At 34.1% G+C, this 22,056-nt stretch overlaps 1 protein-coding gene across 1 annotated transcript in view; it reads left to right on the top strand.

Moving 5' to 3' along the window:
* LOC132556750 (uncharacterized) overlaps nucleotides 1-22,056 on the top strand; it is a 49,171-nt gene that overhangs the window by 5,206 nt on the left and 21,909 nt on the right. The window contains exons 2-14 of the mRNA XM_060221193.1: nucleotides 5,819-6,047; nucleotides 6,938-7,164; nucleotides 7,633-7,800; nucleotides 10,243-10,473; nucleotides 10,978-11,184; nucleotides 11,347-11,628; nucleotides 12,291-12,521; nucleotides 14,825-14,935; nucleotides 16,029-16,199; nucleotides 17,454-17,720; nucleotides 19,547-19,657; nucleotides 20,198-20,584; nucleotides 20,925-21,176. Coding sequence (XP_060077176.1) covers nucleotides 5,819-6,047; nucleotides 6,938-7,164; nucleotides 7,633-7,800; nucleotides 10,243-10,473; nucleotides 10,978-11,184; nucleotides 11,347-11,628; nucleotides 12,291-12,521; nucleotides 14,825-14,935; nucleotides 16,029-16,199; nucleotides 17,454-17,720; nucleotides 19,547-19,657; nucleotides 20,198-20,584; nucleotides 20,925-21,176 — 2,874 coding nt within the window. The remainder of the gene's footprint in view (nucleotides 1-5,818; nucleotides 6,048-6,937; nucleotides 7,165-7,632; nucleotides 7,801-10,242; nucleotides 10,474-10,977; nucleotides 11,185-11,346; nucleotides 11,629-12,290; nucleotides 12,522-14,824; nucleotides 14,936-16,028; nucleotides 16,200-17,453; nucleotides 17,721-19,546; nucleotides 19,658-20,197; nucleotides 20,585-20,924; nucleotides 21,177-22,056) is intronic.

The raw sequence follows: 22,056 nt of genomic DNA, 5'->3' as shown, positions 1-22,056 counted from the left end.
CACAGACATCCAATAGGGATAGTCCTGAATTATGTTACACAGAGTTCTAGTAGGGATAGTCCTGAATTATGTTACACAGACATCCAGTAGGGTAAGTCCTGAATAATGTTATACAGACATCCAGTAGGGTAAGTCCTGAATAATGTTACACAGACATCCAGTAGGGTTAGTCCTGAATAACGTTACACAGACATCCAGTAGGGTTAGTCCTGAATAATGGTATAAAGACCTCCAATAGGGTTAGTCCTGAATAATGTTATACAGACATCCAATAGGGATAGTCCTGAATAATGTTACACAGACATCCAATAGGGTTAGTCCTGAATAATGTTATACAGACATCCAGTAGGGTAAGTTCTGAATAATGTTACACAGACATCCGGTAAGGTTAGTCCTGAATAATGTTATACAGTTGTCCGGTAGGGTTAGTTCTGAATAATCTTACACAGATATCCAGTAGGGTAAGTACTGAATTAATGATGTTACACAGATATCTGGTTGGTTTAATCCTGAAAGTTGTTACACAGACATCCGACAGAGTTAGTCCTGAATGATGATTACACTGACATCATGTAGGGTTAATTCTGAATGATGATTACACAGACATCATGTAGGGTTAATTCTGAATGATGATTACACAGACATCATGTAGGGTTAATTCTGAATGATGATTACACAGACATCATGTAGGGTTAATTCTGAATGATGATTACAATGACAGCGTGTAGGGTTAATTCTGAATGATGATTACACAGACATCATGTAGGGTTAATTCTGAAGGATGATTACACTGACATCATGTAGGGTTAATTCTGAATGATGATTACACTGACAGCGTGTAGGGTTAATTCTGAATGATGATTACACTGACAGCGTGTAGGGTTAATTCTGAATGATGATTACACTGACATCATGTAGGGTTAATTCTGAATGATGATTACACAGACATCATGTAGGGTTAATTCTGAATGATGATTACACAGACTTCATGTAGGGTTAATTCTGAAGTTCATTACACTGACTGAAGTATGATTACACAGACATCATGTAGGGTTAATTCTGAACAATGATTACACTGACATCATGTAGGGTTAATTCTGAATGATGATTACACTGACAGCGTGTAGGGTTAATTCTGAATGATGATTACACTGACAGCGTGTAGGGTTAATTCTGAATGATGATTACACAGACATCATGTAGGGTTAATTCTGAATGATGATTACACTGACATCATGTAGGGTTAATTCTGAATGATGATTACACAGTAGGGTTAATTCTGAATGATGATTACACAGACATCATGTAGGGTTAATTCTGAATGATGATTACACAGACATCATGTAGGGTTAATTCTGAATGATGATTACACTGACATCATGTAGGGTTAATTCTGAATGATGATTACACAGACATCATGTAGGGTTAATTCTGAATGATGATTACACTGACATCATGTAGGGTTAATTCTGAATGATGATTACACAGACATCATGTAGGGTTAATTCTGAATGATGATTACACAGACATCATGTAGGGTTAATTCTGAATGATGATTACACTGACAGCGTGTAGGGTTAATTCTGAATGATGATTACACTGACAGCGTGTAGGGTTAATTCTGAATGATGATTACACTGACAGCGTGTAGGGTTAATCCTGGACAATGATTACACTGACATCATGTAGGGTTAATTATGAATGATGATTACACTGACATCATGTAGGGTTAATTCTGAATGATGATTACACTGACATCATGTAGGGTTAATTCTGAATGATGATTACACTGACATCATGTAGGGTTAATTCTGAATGATGATTACACAGACATCATGTAGGGTTAATTCTGAATGATGATTACACTGACATCATGTAGGGTTAATTCTGAATGATGATTACACAGACATCATGTAGGGTTAATTCTGAAGGATGATTACACTGACATCATGTAGGGTTAATCCAGGACAATGATTACACTGACATCATGTAGGGTTAATTCTGAATGATGATTACACTGACAGCGTGTAGGGTTAATTCTGAATGATGATTACACTGACATCATGTAGGGTTAATTCTGAATGATGATTACACAGACATCATGTAGGGTTAATTCTGAATGATGATTACACAGACATCATGTAGGGTTAATTCTGAATGATGATTACACTGACATCATGTAGGGATAATTCTGAATGATGATTACACTGACAGCGTGTAGGGTTAATTCTGAAGTATGATTACACAGACATCATGTAGGGTTAATTCTGAAGGATGATTACACTGACATCATGTAGGGTTAATTCTGAATGATGATTACACTGACATCATGTAGGGTTAATTCTGAATGATGATTACACTGACAGCGTGTAGGGTTAATTCTGAATGATGATTACACTGACAGCGTGTAGGGTTAATTCTGAATGATGATTACACTGACAGCGTGTAGGGTTAATTCTGAATGATGATTACACTGACATCATGTAGGGTTAATTCTGAATGATGATTACACTGACATCATGTAGGGTTAATTCTGAATGATGATTACAATGACAGCGTGTAGGGTTAATTCTGAAGTATGATTACACAGACATCATGTAGGGTTAATTCTGAAGGATGATTACACTGACATCATGTAGGGTTAATTCTGAAGTATGATTACACAGACATCATGTAGGGTTAATTCTGAACAATGATTACACTGACATCATGTAGGGATAATTCTGAACAATGATTACACTGACATCATGTAGGGATAATTCTGAAGGATGATTACACTGACAGCGTGTAGGGATAATTCTGAATGATGATTACACTGACAGCGTGTAGGGTTAATTCTGAAGTATGATTACACAGACATCATGTAGGGTTAATTCTGAATGATGATTACACTGACAGCGTGTAGGGTTATTCTGAATGAAGATTACACTGACAGCGTGTAGGGTTAATTCTGAAGTATGATTACACTGACATCATGTAGGGTTAATTCTGAATGATGATTACACTGACAGCGTGTAGGGTTATTCTGAATGAAGATTACACTGACAGCGTGTAGGGTTAATTCTGAAGGATGATTACACTGACAGCGTGTAGGGTTAATCCTTAAATTTTAATTACAATACTATTGAATGTATCAGCAGAGGCAATATCCAAAATCAATTAGAAAGTATACATTCAGACAGTGTTAAAATATGCAAGAACAAAGCATGGTAATTCGGAGGAGAGAATCAGGCCAAACCGGAGTTTAAAGTCACATGATTTGTTTGTATTTTTTCTACGATCGATCCGAGTAACGTGATCGGGGCTGAATTGTAGCCGACGTTAGTATACATTATCCTAATGTGGTGTCTACTATCTATTTGTCATCTTAAGGACTTAAACAAACCCATCCTAGTTCCTCGAAAAGATTGAACAACCTTGTTGATATCATTGCTAATAACAACATCCGGGTAGATACCTAAATAATTTATCTGCCTGCCTGCTTGCCTTCCTACCTGTCTGCCGATTCCTTTTTACTGATAGGCTAACCTAACACTGATATCAAATCCGTAATTGCATATCATACACAAAATAATTGCAAAAGTTAAAAATAAAAAAATGCACGTTTTTATAATCATTACCTATCAGAAGACAGTTTTATTCTCTCTCAAACACATAAAGGTTTTTTTTCTAACAATATTAATCGTTTGGGTATGCCATGAGACATTCCCCATATTATGCCGAGAAAACAAACAGTATCGTACAATTTTTTTTTATTCCTCTAACATTTCTATTATCGTCATTCATGTTATATATATATATATCTGTTTGATACGTTCGGCCCTCGGTAACATGCATGGCTATTTCATTGATGGGAATCTGGCATTTATTTGAGAACGTGACATTACTTTCTGAACATTTCTGACACAAGTTTCTGAGATTGACCGGTATGTGAATGACAGATGTGAAAAAAATGATTACCCTTCCTGAACACGTGATCTTACTCTCCTTCTGTTTTCGAGAATGTCAAATTTCTGCTCATAATCTGCCCACGTTACACCTTTTCTTGTTTGAATCAAAATTTAGCGAACTGTGTGAATTTTGTTTGATTTTTATTTATAAGATTAAAACACAAAACAATATTCAAGAAAACGTAAAATATGGAACCTAATGTACGTTTTGTCACTAAATCATACTTATTCATTTTGACAGCGATGTAATAAGTTAAACAAAAAGAAACTAAAACACTAAACGTATTCGGCAAACTTCCTGATTAATTTTGATAGCAATGTAATAAAATAAAAAACTTCCTGATTAATTTTGATAGCAATGTAAAAAAAAAATAGAAACATTGGCCACCATTGTTATGCCTGTACCTTGACGTTTTGTACAACCGGTCTTCCTATAGAATTTGTTATTTTGTTCGAAACAATAGATACAAGCAATTAATCATTTTTCTAAAAAAATAAAATCTAGAAGTAAAGTTTAAAGAATGGGAATTAGCAAAGACTAAACAGTAGCTATTTCAAACTGAAATCAAAAGTCGTCATAAAGTCGATGGTCAATTAATCACAGTAGAAAAAAAATCAAATAACGTGTCTCTTTATATAACATTTATGATACTCTCGTTTTATTTGTCTGCTTTTTCGCGCCTAAATGTACCTTACGGAAGTGAAACATTGATTGCGAAAACAATTTATTATAAATGATGTACGAAATGGTTTGACATACTAAGTGAAGTGATTAATCAAAAGTGAAATCCATACAGGCGTTGCTTTAGGAAAATAATGTGTTATCAATCGAGTGGAGAGGTCAATATACTAGGGTATCAGTTTTTATCCTATATGGAAAAAAACATGCTTAATTAAATCGATTTTCTTTAAAATACATTGTTGTCTACTATTTTAATCACTTAAACATGATTAAAACGTAGCCGATGTGATCTGATTTTATTCGATTATCATCCAGCGCACTTCGTGCATTTGATTAACAACAGTCTAACTAGTTAAATGTAGTAACTGGTGATTTAAAAGTTAAGGTAAGTTTTCCTCGATCTTAATGATAAATCCACACTTCAAGATTTTTTCAAGTTTGTTAATGTACCTTCAAATAAGGTACCCAAAAGCTTTATCCTTTTCTGCAAACTTTATTATCTTTCCTGTATACATATTGAAGAGCAAGGCTTGCTTAAAACCGAAGGAGACCCTTCCATTACTCCCTCCAGAAAAGAAAGAGAAATAAACAATGGCTAATCACTCGCATTTGTTGTGATTGACTTTTAATGATAATGACACGGACCTCCCCCATTTATATTTGATTAATAAAATCCACATAAACAACGTTTTATTGCTGGTTTGTCTAGCTATCTAACAAAACTTAAAGCTACTAACCATCATTCTAAGCACTATCAAATCTGGGTTACAGTCTTATGGTGATATTGTTTACTCAAGAAGCGGAATTATTAGTATATGGAATTTAAAGACCTCTAATGAGCTTTTGACCATTCTTCTACAATAACAGCAGGCAGACTTTTCTTATACTCAACTTAAATATAGCATTTATACAAACAAGAGCTTTTATGAAATAAGATTAATTTCTGTTATCAATAAAATGCTTACTTAAAAAACATTAACATATTCAACACTGCTTAACTTTGGAGACAGCAATCTGAAACAAACACACGATTTAAGGAATTTACATTAAATATAATGATGTGTCTAAGAATAATTTAAGGTTTATTCATTAAGAGGATCATTACAAAAGCCTTTTTTATATGGTAGTTTTAAACCTGAGTATGATATAACAATTTACACTTTGTCACCACATGTGTTTGTTGTAGCACTGACGATATATCTACTACCGTGGAAGACCGACGCCTCCACATGCTCCAGTCCTGCTATTGAGGCCTACAGTGACTTGGGGATTTTGTGCTACTGGTTGCAGAATGATCCAAAACCAGCTGACAATGCAAGTGCGTCGTGTTCATTGCAAGGTGGCTATCTAGCCGAGATTCCTGACACAACAGTCTTCAACACACTAACATCTCAGCTGTCGGTAAACTACCCAGGGTACGATATAGTCTTCTCATGTATTTAGTCTACAACATTTATCTACAAATGACACTATCTACTTTTGTTTCTGTTCAATATCTGGCGTCCGAGGGACGTCCACACTGACCCAACGAAAGTGTCAAGTGTCTGTGTATATCTAGAGATATTGTCTTATGTTTAATTGTAGTCAATCTCTTGTCAGCAATAATATATAAATTGTGCTTAGTATAGAATGTAGTCCGAAGGGTTCCGAATATCTATGCGCGATTTTATTTGTTCTTGGTTGTGGTCGATAACCAGACTTCCTCCGTACACAAAAACGCTCAATACTAGCATCCCGTGTATGGATCGACGTTTAGTTACGGTTTATACAATTACAACAGTGCTATAGTTATAGATAGTTTATCGATGGAAACATTAAATACCATTGTATAAACTTGCATATATGTCTAAGCAATCAAATGTTGTAAATTAGGTACTTCGACACATTTCTTCACAGAACTTTACTTTCCAATATATAAACAATGGCCACCACTTTGTAGAACCTCTCTAGAGTTGTGACTGTAAACCTACGAAAAAGTAAACGTTCGCGAGATTGGTCGCAATGCAAGATTTCAGCCACCAGTACACGACTCGCTAGAATCCAGACTAGCGACCTCGACAAAAAATAGATAAAATAAAATAAAATCGTCGGTACATCGTCAGAACTCTTCGGACTACGTAGAATGGTAATATAAGGATGTATGTATACTTTAAATGATAAGTATGCATAACATACAAGTTTACTGGCGGAATTATTTGTCTGAAGCTTGTGACCATTGTCACTTTTTATTAAAAAAACTGTTCTCTTATATTCATTTATGCCCACGAATAGTCACATTCAAGTACAGATATCAACAATATTGCAGACTAGCTGTCGGTGAAATGCTTCACTTGGGATATTTGATGAAAACGGCTACTAACATAGAAGCTAAACGACCACCTTATGAAGTCCCTAGTGTCACATGGTGGGCTGCATCCGAACCCTCCGTTATTACGGCAATAGACAAATGTGTTGCCATGAACAACACGGACGGCCAATGGTTCGTTGTCCCGTGCTCTGATTCAAAGCGTTCCTTGTGCTTTATGATCTCAGGTTAGTTCTTGCACGTCAGTGTCGAACGGCAACGCTAGTCTTTGAATATTATGTTCTCAATAATTCTTAACCATTACTCGTCTTAAAAATCGATTATTCTTGTCGTAAGCATTATATCAATTTTGTATGCAGAAAAGCTGTTGTTACATGCAGTCTCTGTAATGCAATATATAGACAGACGACAAAGACTAAAAATAGTCGCTTTGCAACACAGAACCTTATTGGTTTCAAGAGTCTGTAAAATCGATGAAAACATTTGCTTTTCCGAAATAAATATATCAATTCAAAAGCTATATGATTTTGAGTAAAAGTTAGAAAAATACCCAGGTAAACATCTATCGAAAATACAAATTCAATTTATACACGTGGTCACTAAATATGACATATGTTATTAACATAGACGAATAAGATAACACTATTTAAAAACTTTTTTATTTTTTATCTGTATTTAATATATCACCGTTTTAGCTCCTGACTGTCCCCAGCTAGACGCTCCTACGAACGGGTCCGTTAGCTACTCGAGTACTAATGCTACTGCTATATTTCAATGTGATGTTGGCTTTACACTAAGTTCTGGTGATGATAAGTTAATTTGCTCCGGTACGACTTGGATAGGGACACAACCGACATGTACAGGTAAGCAGTAGTTTGACATAATTTCAATAACGCGTGTCAAATTAATGTCACAGAGCCTTTTAAACAAACTCTGGACGTTTTCTACATGCTTTAATTTAACGATGTTGGCCCATACAAAAAATTTCCCTTCCAAGACATGTGTCTGGTAAAATGTGTGTCTGTTGTATAATAATTCTATAGTAGTACAGCAGGACTCCAGATGATATGTCCTAACTGAGGTTACGGCCCGACTGCGATAATGCTCAGGTTTTTTTTTTATTATTTTACAATCGCACACCCAAGCACACTTTCCTCACAACTTACGTACCAATAAGCATATTATTCAAAAACAGCTCCACCACAGGACGTATACTACACAAGCACTAAACGTACTGAGGTGACACAGGTACGACACGTGAATAAACTATAAATAGAAACAGGAACTTTCCACATTGCACAACAACAAAGCTAGACAAGTGTGAATAAGTGCATACCACAAACAAAACATTACATACATGAAGTTAAATCAAATTCGCAGTAAATGTACCTGTGACATTAATGCATTGGTAGCACTTACTGGTTGGTTTGTCGTTCCTATTATTAAATTGAATCTGTATGGAAGAATCATGAATATGTCTACTTGTATTGTCAATAATTCAGGATTAACGTAATTGATATTTTAAAAGTACAAACACATTTAAAAGCATATACTTTGGGGAATTTAACTCAAATTTATTAGTAATCGACCAGTTTGACACTACCATATACTGTTGCCCGCGAGTTAAAATCCAGCAAGGGGAATATTGCGATGAGGGATAAAAAATATCAACGTCGATGCACACTGGAGAGAGGATGTGTTTTAGAGCATTGCATATTTGTGTGCAAGACATCTCCATTACACAATGTGACAATGTTTGTATAGCTAATGGAAAATATTTGATATGCCACAGCGTCGACGCACAAGGTCAGTGTTGAACAGGTTACACGTACAAATACAAACATATACCGTTATAAAAAAAGAATCATGAAAGGATTCGTAAAACATCAGAGTACAGGAAGGAAGCATAGGGTATTATCAAGTCTTTTTCTCTCTTTATAAATAGGCCACCTTATTGTTTTCAATAGAACGAGTTAAAAAAGAGTAGTAAGTACATTGTTCACACAAGAAGCTTTATTAGAATATTTCGTGTTAACGTATCAAAGTAACATTTGATCGGAAATATGGCATTCTTCTATAGAAAACAAATTGTAATGTAATATCTCAAACGTGTATTGAACAAAATTCTTACCTCTGCGCTAAAGTGGAATGCTTAATATGACCGTCATTTTTTTTTAAATGTTAGAATACATTTTCTTGACTGCGTAATTCCGTTAATAGCGTTAACGGTTTTTTTAAAATGTTTTCCCGTTGTCGAGTTACTTCTCTTGAGCATAACTCTGAAAGTCTGATTTCAACCAAAGTTTACTTAAATTATCATCACAGACCACAAATTACGATAAAGTGAATCCTGGCTTGGTGGTTTCTTTGCGAAAAATGTTATTTCGATGAATATTTCAAGAAATTATGCACAGCTATCCGATCTTTTTTACGACTTCATAAAGTTCAATTTCGTAACATTTCCAAGATTTAAGTTTTAAGTGAGTTTTTTAAAATTTTGATTTTGTTTGCTATGCTGATTTAAGCCCGTTAATTCACATTGATTCTCTCTCATTATCTAAAAAAAACTTTCCGTCACCTTTTGGAAGATGAGAAAATGTTTTGAAATAAAAAATCTCCTAAAAATTAAGAAAGAATGCCTGTTATTCCGGGAGAAAATTTTAAAAGCGTAATATGCGAACATGAATATATTTTTTACTTGTATTCTGATGTCTTCTGATGTCAGTAACATGATGTTTTCTTTTCTTTTCTCTCTCTTCTTTATCACTCTTTTCATTTACTTTCTAACATCTAACCTTTCAAAATATTTCCACAAGAAAAAAGTTGAATTTTACAAATTTTGTTCTCCTGGTCTTCATACATTCCTAAAGTATACACAATAAAGTTGACTGTGAGGTTTTAGAACATTTCCTTTTCCTTGTGAAATGTCTCACATGTTTAAACTGGCAGGTGTTTATAACGAGGAAATTTATGTCGTCGATATTTCTTTAACATCAATTTAATAATACAAATTGGTAGATACAACATTTACAGTACATTTTGTAACCAGTTTGTGTATTCGTGTGTCGCCGTTATGACATTTTTGTACTTATTCTTCCATACACTCCGTCTGTTTCCATTCGCTATTTTTTAAGATTTTGTGTCGATGACGTTTATTTTTCAACCTTATCCTTTCAGTATGTATATTCAATTATGGTAATTTCCCGCTGACGCTATGTTTCGTATTTTCAATGGTTCTACTTTCCGCATATTTCAGTCATACTTTGGTTTTGTGTTGACATTTTGCCTATTTTCTATTTTGATAGTTGCGCAGTGTCATTTTAATATGACCGAGATGGCCACGTTGCATATGTACGTTGACTCAGAATTTGCTGACCATTTAACAAACGTAACGATGAAATGCGACTTAGGATATGCATTCTTTATCAACTCCACCTCATTAGAGGTGGTCACCAATGTGACGTGTCAGTGCGTGCAAGATAACGGTACTACCGTCTGTGCGCATTATGACACCTTTTACAACGGGCGATGCGATAGTAAGTAGTTTTCATATTATTTTAGTGTCTACTTGTTTCGGATGAGGGGGAATGTTAAAATTGAATAAAATAGTATTAGACGTCACATTTTTTGTTTTTATTCCACATACATTGATGTAGTATGATAATAAACTTATCGAACATCAAGTTAACCAACTATGCTCCACAATACACCATCGTATTAAGCAGATAAGTATCCTGTATAGTCGCGATATTCTCAATTGGTATCTCTGCTTTTCACAAAAGAAGTATCCCCTGTCTGCATTAGCATTGCCATACTTGAGTCGTGAACTCTGGGTGTATTTCTTTGGTATAACACACATCTGTTGAAATGACGTCTTCACATGATATTAGATGATACGATGAGCAAACTGGTCCACCGCATTCGCAAAAGTCCTAGATATGCTGTTGTTGGGAGTCGATGAATCCTAGGAGGGTTGAGGTATCAAACGTTGAGACGTAGAACTTTGCTTTGATTACAGGTTATTTCTGTTTTTTCTGCAGTTGTGACATGTCCTTTACTGACAACAGCTGACAATTCATTTACTAATCTGGTGGAAGGTCACGTTTACACATATGGAGAAAGTGTTACATTTAACTGTACGGCTGGTCATGTTTTAAATATCGATATTCTGAGCTGGCCACCTCAAATGACGACTGTGTGTACTGAATTCGGACAATGGAGTATAGCCTCACCATTTAAATGCAGCAGTAAGTCCTACATCAAAGCTCATTTACTAATTTTATCTCAATTTATTTTGTTCAACGGCTTCTGACTTCTTTCTTTTTTTAAGTTAGGGACATTTTCCACCTCTTTCGTTTTGCTTTTTGTAAATGAATTCTTAAAAGCTTAATCATTAATTTTTATTTCAGAATCACGGCGTTATGTTGGCTGTTATGCAGCAGGTGCATTGCAGGTTGTAACTGACATACCACTTACAGGGCAGCTCTACTGTATGAACGATTGCCAAGATCTTGATTTCCGGTACGCAGTGACAGCCAATGGAAGCTGTTTTTGTGGTAATTATATCGACCCTACTGTGATACAGGTAGACGCCATGCAATGTAACATGACCTGTCCTCTCATCCCTGATGAAGCACACCACGCTTACTGTGGAGGAGAAAACAGCCAGGAATCGGTCTATCAAACCGTCAGTAAGTAAGATATGACCTATGACCTTGAAAGTCGTAAATGGTTTGAATAAAAAGACAAAAGTATACAGTTGAACATTTGGTTTGATGGAACATTGTTACTCAAAAAATTAATCAACGTTAAGTGATATCTGACATTTTTTTTTTTTTTCATTTTATGTTTTCCTCTCGTCGCCCACAAAAAATCCAACGGAAAAGCGAAATAGAAAAAATATAGATAAATAAAAAACAAGATAGATAAAAATAAGGAAATATGCCAATGTAAAGATAAAACTCAGATAAAGCTGTATACTGTGGAATGGAAAAACGCTTCAGCCATCAGACAAATAAACGTAAAATAAGATGTATCAGATAAAAATAACGTTACCAAACGTTTATTACCAAGTATCATCATAATAAACTATCGTCATTAGCCTTGTTTAGCTTTTGTATTGATTTTTCCTCATCTATGTAAATGCCATTGTACTAGAAGAGAAGGAAGACAAAGACAAAAAGGATTTTAAAGATTAACAATTAAAAAAATAACTACAATGTATATGTAAATGCTTTAATTCGGTGGTCATTCTTCTACTAGAGTTGTGAAACAAAAATCTAAATACGTTCGCTATAAGGTATGATATAAATAAGTATGAATTACACTCAAATGATGATATTTACAATTACAGTCAATGCCTGCTATAAGGAACTGAATACCGTGGGAATTTCGAATTTTTCTGTCAGCGGTGACAAGGAATTGACATGCCAACAACGTTGTCTTGCAGAAAATGTCTTTTATGCCATTTTATCAGAAGATATATGCGCGTGTACTAACACTTCTAATCTGCAGGGATTAGCCTTAACGAATCAATGCGAAAATGCGGCATATAATGGTACCGTTCATTCCATCGAACACATGGGTAAGTTATAACATCCTCGTAAGAGGAAACAGCAGATAAACTTGGCTTATAGACAGCTTTTAGTAAGTGTGCTTATACAAAATGATAATGCTTTTTAGAAACATTTTCTGTAGTCTTATAGATTGACATTTCCTTACATAAATGCAATACGATCGAATCATCGATTTAATTCTTATAAGATTTGAAACAAAATTCAAACTTTTTGTTGGACTTATATTTACCTGGGTTTTTTTTTTTTTTTTTGGTAAACTAAATATTCTCTGATCCTTTATGGCATTGATAGGCTCTGAATGAAACCAGACGTATGTTGCCTTAAACAAACAAAAAATAAATAAATAAAAAAATAAAAAAACTTAAATTTTACTCCATTAGGTTTTGGTGTCTTAAAGTGAATTGCAAATCTCCAATAACAAATATTTTGAAAAATTACAAATCAGGTCTCGTTCAAACGACATGAATATTTTTTCCAAAATTGAGCTAATAGAAAACGAATATAATTGTAAACGCTTTCATGTAAAGTAAGTATACTTTACATTATAATACAACACGTGAACATGACAAAATGATAACGTCTATCTATTTCACATCTATAATAAGCTATGTTTTTACGAAATTTCTATAGACAAGTTATTTTCCTACCAAAATGATTGTGTTAGTCTAAACGCTTCTACATTGATTATGTCATTTAAGAATATGTTTTTGAGGGATATCTTTTGCACAATCTGCGAGATTGCAGATGGTAGACACCCCTGGAGGAATTCTAGTCCCCGATGATTGCTGTATACTACATGCCACGTTATAATTCATTTGAACAGTGGGGCGGTTCAAAATATATTTGAGGTTCTTTTGATCATGTATTTGAAATTACGAAAATTATTGAGTTATGAGGCTAGGGCATTTCCTAATTTAAATTTTGATATTTTTTCGATCATTTAAAATTTTTCTCAGAAATCGCTTGGGTTTCAAAAGGATCTCTTTCCGTAAAATAAGTAAAAAATGAAATTGTGCCAATGCACTCAATCTCAAACCAGATATAATGTTTGAATACAGTTTGACGATCTTGTGAAATCGTATTATTGTATCTGTCTTGCAGACATCTGGTATCGCTGCTCATTTTGCCTCGATTCTTCACTATTTTAGGACGTTACATGCACATAGACAGGCAAAACTTCTTCAACACAGATTCGAAAATAACATTTTTTGATGTCTGTACATTAAAACCACCTCATAAGAATGATTAATTAAACCGACGCAATGTAAAAGTATTTACCGGGTTTACCCAATTCACTCATTTATTCATAAATACTAATTATTGATAATCGAAAGTTAGCTTTGGATGAATTTTTTTTGTAGAGATAATGTATTACAAGGATAATTTAGGGGCCTCTAAAACGGTATTATCATCTTCTGACCATGCAATTTCTTGAAATATAGTAACTTTGTTCTTGCCCTTAAATGGCAATTTTATCGGTTCTCAGTTCTTTTTTCTGAAATTTTCACTACATTTACTTCAGATAATGCGCCAGGTAATTTGGTAAATATATTTGGTCACTGAAAACGGTAATATAATTTTTTTCAGAAACATTTCTTATCTGAGAAACTGTTGATTTTTGAGGAAATACTGACCCCTGTCTAACATATAAAGATTTTTGGTGAACTCAAATTGAAAAGTACATACTTCAGTTCTTTGAAAAACTGTTTTTGGTTAAAAAAAAAAACAAACAAACTTTTTCAATTTTGAAACTACGATTTTTTTATTTTGCAATATTTTGATACATCTTTACCAGCAACTTACCAACCTGATTCTTGTTAATCAAATTATATATCATTTGGTAATGTACGCTGTGGTTTTAATACTTTTTCAGATGAATAACTGAATCCTGTCATGTTCCTATGGTTACAACGTTATATGGGCCGTAGCACAGGCCATAAGGACGTTCTGAAATTTTTTATATTATTTAATGAGTATTTAATGAGGAATCGGTCAAGTTGTTACAAATACCACACACTTTTATTTGATTTGGTGCGTGGGCAAAATTCCATTGTTCCCGAAAGAGATCCTTTAGGCCTGTACCAGCAATGACGAGTCCTAGGTGGGCGAACGGTTATGTGATGAATTTTATTTCATAATTTGACTCTATTTCATATTAAAAGTTTTCATTTGCAGGATTTTCATCAATCTATAAAAATATGGATGCATTATATAGTCGTTAATTTACATTGATTATAACAACTAGATAGGCCATGGTGCAATTTCAACCTGTTTGAGACATACTTAAGCAATACAGTACTTTCCCTTTCAGCTGAACTTTCAGCCGAGTATGAAAAATGTGAGTCGCTGTATGAAGCGGGTGTGAAGGATAACGGGTATTACAACCTTAAAACACTGGGCAGGACGTACTGCAGCTTTAAAGGTATTGTAATTTGAAGTGGTAATTAATATATTCCGTTTTAGTCTAGTTGGTATAAACAGGAATTGGACAGCGTTTTTATTGGTTTTACGGTAGTACAAATGCAATGGCTATAGAAATATTTCAGATGTAGCGCGCTATATAAGATATGTCTATATCATCTTTACCTCATACCGTCATGAATGCTGTATTATATATCTATATTTACGACGTTTTACACTTTAGTCGTTGCTAATTGGACTGTTTCAGGTGCTACTTGGGTTTACTACTTTACGGCTGGTAGTTGCGATAACACTAAACATAGTTTCAACATCATTAACAATTATTACCAACAACAACAGTTATATTTGTCTAAATATACACATGCTTTGATAAATCATATATTTAAAAATATATCAATAAAGGCGGATGTAACCACGTAAAAATACCGTGATGCAGTGTGTTGTAATGCTCATAGTTTCCGTTTTGGAAAAAGTCGTAATTATGTTAGTATTCTATACACAATTTATATTGATTTTATGGAATAGTACATCCGTTACCCGTTAGGGGACTTCTAAATACTAAGCTATATCACTGATATAAAAGATAGACGTGCGCTGTGTGCGACCTGATCTAGAGCTAGGGGATAAAGTAAAGTTCAAGAAATCTTCTTTATGGAAGAATGTCAGAATGTTTGACTTGTAATCTGAATGGACAATTTCACAAGTACGATACTTTACGCACGCGCGGAAATTATAACAATCAAAAGTAGTTCACGATTGTTTTTGTAATAATTAAATTTCATATGGATTTTTATCAAGCGTTGTACAGTCGTTAATTTCTTGTAATAATTTGTAAGAAATAAGAAAAAACCCGTTTTGCATATAATTACGCCCCGATTGACAAAAACATGGGAAGAACAGGTCAATTCATCGTCGGAATAGTTCTGAATATACAATCTAAACTTTTCATTTTTTCTAAATCCAGATTTCGACAGCTATTTCAAAATATGGACACCGATTGCCATGATGCTGTGACTGATTAGACTGAACATTCCATTTTATTGTTGCTTAGATTCATCTCCGACATCTTAGATATGAGCCGTCCTTTTTTCCAGATGGGACAATATGTCCCCCTGGGTGGATTGGCTATATGGGTGATTGCTACTCGTTCACAAAGGGAAACTTTACCTTTGTGAATGCGGTGAAATACTGTCAGCAGCAGGATGCTACTGTAGCCTCTCTCCTGACCGCTCAGCAAAATGCCTTTGCTGCTTCAACGATTGCAGGTAAATAACCAAATTATATTCAGCACCTATTACCAGCAGACAACTTGAAAGATTACAGTTGCATATATCCTTTGATATTTATCCTTTAATAGCTATATTGGGTATAATACCTTAGCTTTTTTCTGAATTGGTGACGAAATTAGACTTTGAAAGTATAAATACATGTTCAATAGTGCTGATACATGGGAACACCGTTTGGCTCTTGACGCTGTTGCATATTGTTAAAGTATTCCCTTTTCTTTAAAAGTGCTTGGTGAAAGTTCAGCTCGGTGTACATATATGTATCTATGTTATTTAAAGCATCAATGTTGTATTATATACAAGCACGAAAAAAAATATAAACATGTGATTGCAGATATTAATCTTTGTTAAGATCGCGTATGCTTGAAAACACAATCTAAGCTAATACTAGTAACCATAAAATGAATCGAATATTTATTTGTTGTAATATTTGATTAATTGATACTAATTGAGTTGAATTATTTTATAATGATTGAATTTCTCTTTAAATACACGATAATACTAAGAGTAATTAATGAAATCAACGGTACGCCGAAAATTGCGTCGATAAACAAGAAAGCTGATTCCGGTCGATAAAGTTATGTTCCAAAATTTTATTTTTTTATGTTTTGTATATTATTTATATAATGTCCATGTAACCACATTAGATAGTTGAAAATGGAAATGCTATTCATGATGATCTTCGACTTCTTTCTTATCAAATACAGCCAAAAAATTCTCAATGCAAATGCAAATCGGCCAATTTCCATTTAAAATGCTACTGCTCCTGGTTCATCAAATCTGTATTTGCCTCCTTGCTCTATGTGGAACAGGTTTTCAAGAATTCCGCGCGTCAAATACACATTCCAAAAAATGGCTTATTGGATTATACGACCCTAATTCAATAACAGTCTTTTCATGGAATGATGGGAATTTGTTAACGCAGCAGCAGTTTCATGAAACACAACCTTTGGGAGAAAGTTACAACTGCGTGGCGCTACAAGAGACGAGTGGACAATGGTACAGCCATTCATGCAACGTGGGTGTCAACGTTATATGTAAACAATCCCCAGGTATGGTTTTCTGTTATAATAAATATCATATTGAAAGGTTAACGGTATAATTTTATCATTATCATATTTAATCATCAACATATTTTTCTTGAATGATAATGTAGGTCTATCTGATTAAACTTACCAATTTTGTTGAAACTCGTTACTTTTGTTGAGAATGAAAATAATTTATGCAATACAGACAGATTATCTTGCCTACATGACGAAAATGGTCTGAACGACACTGTGTGGAATTCCACGCTGAAAGACATGACGTTGTCCATGTGCATGCAGACATGCCTAGCTCGTGGTTGGTCTTACTCCATTGCAAGAAATGAAACTTGCTACTGTGCTACGGATCTTCCAAGCAACAGCTCGACGGCATTTTCACACTGTGACTTTGGGTGCCCTGGTAATTCTCTCCAAATGTGTGGGGGTACGGAGTCCACATACTATACAGCGGCAAAGGGTAAGTTCTGATTCTAGAACTAACAAGAAAGTATGATAATAAAATGATTTGATTTGATTTTAAAAAAAATCATTTATCTGTTACTATTGTATTTTCACCTTCACTTGAATTAAAAAGGTGCCATTCGCTTTTTGCTTTTGTACAATCTTCAAGATTACATGTAGCAAACACTATTGGTGGACTTTCAGTCCTCGAGGTTTGCCGTAACCTGTTTGCCACGATTTTACGGTTCAGAATCAGCACATGAACATGAAGTTCTATTGAAAGTATTGCATTAATAAAATTACGAAATTACGAAGGTCTAGTACACCTTTCAATGAAAATAAGTTTTTTTCCCATTTGATTTTTTATTTCCATCAGTCACATTCTAAGTTTCAAAACTTAGGCCTTAGCATCAGTGGAGAACCATGGAAGGACGAGACAACTGTATGTTTCAGTTTACTTCATCGTTTGGCTCTATTTCATTCTAAATTCATAGCGAATTACATTATTCAAATGTGTATCTCTTTTGCAGTTATCAAACTTGCAGATGGTATACATTACTAGTAGACTCTTCGTCCCCATGGTTTGCTCTAAACCACATGCCACGAATTAATTCATTTGAATACTAGAAGTGACATGGTTCAGAACGTTCATATATCCACGGTGTTCTATAGGAATTATCTTATGATACAAGAAAACTGCGTCATTTATGGTCAGTGTAGTGTGCTTTCCCATCCTGATTTTGACACGCTTTCGTGCATTTTTAGTAGTGCTGACATGCTGTAGAAGAACGAAACAGTTACAAAACGCAGTCGAATTCATTATTTCATCTTACAGTCTTTATTCTCGCTCAAGTAAGGGCGTACTCCTCTGAGAAGTGAAAAAAAACCCACTTTTTTTTTTATCTGATCATGATTTTTTGAAAGCATTCATTTTAGAAACTAAGTAAAAAGGTAAAAAATAATATGAATATCAAATTTAATACTTTTCCCGATATAGGCATCATAATATGTGCAAGAGGAAATAATTCATTTTCACATATCATGTTTTTCTGCCCTGAATAACAGACAATACCTGCGGCAATTTCCTCACAATAAAATTTCGTAATGTATTACAAGATAAGGGTATGATACCTGCATATTAAGATAAAATTGAAGTTTTCATTCGAAATAAAACGTTTTAAATTATATAGCAACCAAAAAATGAAAATGTTCCGAATTGACTTAAATCCTTTATTTGACTATCTTCTAGTATTAAACTTTTTAAAAGCTGTTGTTTAGATACACAACTTTTTAGGTATATTTTTCATGATTAATATTTTCACCCAAGTAGCTGGTTTTTTCAATGACCAAGAAATAAGCTGTAATAATGGTTTAATTAAAAATTTGAGAAAGCGGTCCGTCAAGTCGGAATTCACAAATTTGAAATCTATTATTTGTGGTAAGATTTTATACAAAATTTACATAAAACCTACCTAAGACCGACAGAGCTATACTCAGGAGAAGTACCTTAGTAACCGGGGAACGCTATAAATTACTCCACAATCGAATTTTTTCCAAAAATGCCATAAAATTGCCCTTTTAAATTTTATAAGTATAGCTATAGATAACAAAGTGCATAAAAACTCAAAAATCCAGTATATTACGCTGGCATTCATTTGATGTCGAATTATGACTTACTTCCGGTCACACGTCAAGAGAGTACATCCTTAATGAAAATAACCCCAGTTTTATATTGATTGTGCAAAAGGTGTGTTAGTTTAGAATTCGCTTGCAGTATCTGGTCACACAAGATTGGAATCTCAGCAGCCACCAATGTAAATTAATTTTTTTGTTATATTTCAGTATTGAATGCAACAAGGGCTTCGACATGTGAAGACCTACAGTCACAAGGGTTGACGGGAGACATATTCAAACTGAGTGGTAATGAAAACTCAACCCACTGTCCAAACACAGGTATGTCATTGATTTTAATAATGTCTGATAAGTATTACAGTTTAAGACAATACGTATACTTGATGTCTGCATTTAGTGTTTTGATTAGTTGTAATGTTTTTTGGAAGTACCCCATAAACTAAATTTATTTTCATGCATTTCTGATCATAGGTGTTCTTGTATTAACGTTTATTCAACTTAGATTTATCATATTTTAATATATAACAAAACAGGAAAAATATCACCAATATAAGCCATTTACATTTTTGATATTTATATAGACCCAAAACGCGTAATGGCAAGTTACCAATTACCGATCGAAAATTAAATTCTTTTCAATGAAATGTATGTTCACCAAGTAAAACTATGTCCTTTCTCTTTGTGTCTTTATATATTGTGTCCAATATATTACGGGGAATAAATGACATCATGAATCAATTCATTCTTAAAGACAAATTCTCCTTTTAATAACATAGAATAAATAGTAACTAAATATTAATTGATATAATTAGATAAGTCAAATGATATTTATCTGCATAGCTTTGCCTCGGTTTCTCACAGGTTGTCCATACGCATGGGTCAAAGGAAATTCTAGCTGTTATAAGCTGATGCTGGGAAGAAAGACCTATTCAAATGCGATTGCATATTGTGCGAATTATAGCTCGCACCTGCTAGTATTCGACAATTTAGAAGAAGATGCTTTCATTAGTGAAGTGTTAGGAAATCTAACGTTCTTTAGCTCATCGCAAAACTGGGCGTTTGGACTTAAGATGACTGGGAGATATACGAATCAGTTCTTCTGGGCAAATGGTCAACGGAATAGCCCTATTATAAAAAATGTAACAAGTGCTGAGAAGTTGACTAAAGGCTTCTTCAAAGCACCAGTGATGGAATGGCATATGGGCGGCAGTATCAATGAACGAAGTTACATTTGTGAACAGAGTGAAGGTATGTTTTATGTATCAATTATCATAAGTTATATATGATTTAATTTCAAATTGTCGTGCAGTTGGGATTCTATAAATCAAAACTACATGCAAGCAATAATATTTCAACAACACTTAAATGTGTTTATGTGATTTACACACGTTCCTTACCTTTTCCAACTGAATAAGAGGTTTTACATATATTTTCACAATACATGAAACATCCATGTGCTTAGGAATGAATTATTGTCACAATCAATTACAGATAAATATAAGAAATGTGGTGGTATGTATTTTCTTGTTTATGTCAGATCAAAAACTTGATTCTTTTATAGATTATCAGTGCTCTTTTGTAATTTCAGTATATGCAGGGTGTTACGTGCATTCAAACAATTCAGTGACGGTAATCGAGGAAGACTTTTATTTGTCAGTACAACAGTGCGTAGAAAGTTGTCGAGGTATTGGCTATGACTATGCCATGCTTCAAGAAAGTCGTTGTTATTGTGACGAAACTCTTGCCTTGGACAAATACGATGCTGGTTGCTTGGAGATGTGCCATTTGGTTCAGCCTTGCGGATCAAAGTCCAATGATGCCGTATCTGTGTATAAAACATGTAAGTCGTTCTTTGTAATACTCTTTATACTTTCTCATTTAAATGAAGTCATGTTGGGTTTAAAATATAAACAATGCTTACAAAATTATGGAAGTGAATTGTTGGTTTAATTATATAGCTTTTCATTTACTTTACTCGTTGGATTGTGGATCAGCAGGATACTTTAAATGAAATGATGAGTTTAACAAAGGAAACTCGAAAACTTTTCTTCGATGGGATTATACTAATGTACTTATGAACACCGCTCACTAATATCGGAACTTAAATTTACATTGCACCAGCTTTAATGTCTGATGGATTTATGGAATGATATCATTATAGAGAAAATGATGTATAAATGAAAATATTCCATGTGTAATGCTACCGGCAAACGTCAAATGTCAGATGGTCAACGATCAGATACCTGGTAATATTGTTTTGCAATCTGAATGAATTTAACCATTATTAATAATTTTGTATTATACATGGAATACCTTGATATTACATTTCTGGTATGATAGGAAAGTTTTGAGGTTATCTTGTAAACATCTGTAAGTTCATTTGTGTGATTTCAGCAAATTGGTGCATGTACTAATCAACAATCCTTGTTATGTTAAGGGTTGTATCCATTTTCTGACTCGTGTGCGTCCTTATACCACCAAGGAGTAATCCTCTCGGGAATGTACCTTATAAATGGCGTTAATACAACCTGCTATTTCTACGGTAAAGTAATAATAATATCGATATTGTTTGTATAATCATTGATACCTTATTGATAGTTAGAAGCATGAAGCGAGAGAACATTACATTGGGAAAAGATGATAACATGACGATCGTTAGTAACAAGATAATTCGAACGTATATACTAACAATGAAAGAACCAACTAGAGCCACGACTCAT

The sequence above is a fragment of the Ylistrum balloti genome, unplaced genomic scaffold, assembly GCF_031769215.1.
Source record: "Ylistrum balloti isolate Yb309-2 unplaced genomic scaffold, AGI_CSIRO_Ybal_v1 Utg370590, whole genome shotgun sequence".
NCBI lineage: Eukaryota > Metazoa > Mollusca > Bivalvia > Pectinida > Pectinidae > Ylistrum > Ylistrum balloti.
The sequence above is the reverse complement of the archived record's forward strand: the minus strand, read 5'-3'. Positions and strand labels throughout refer to the sequence as shown.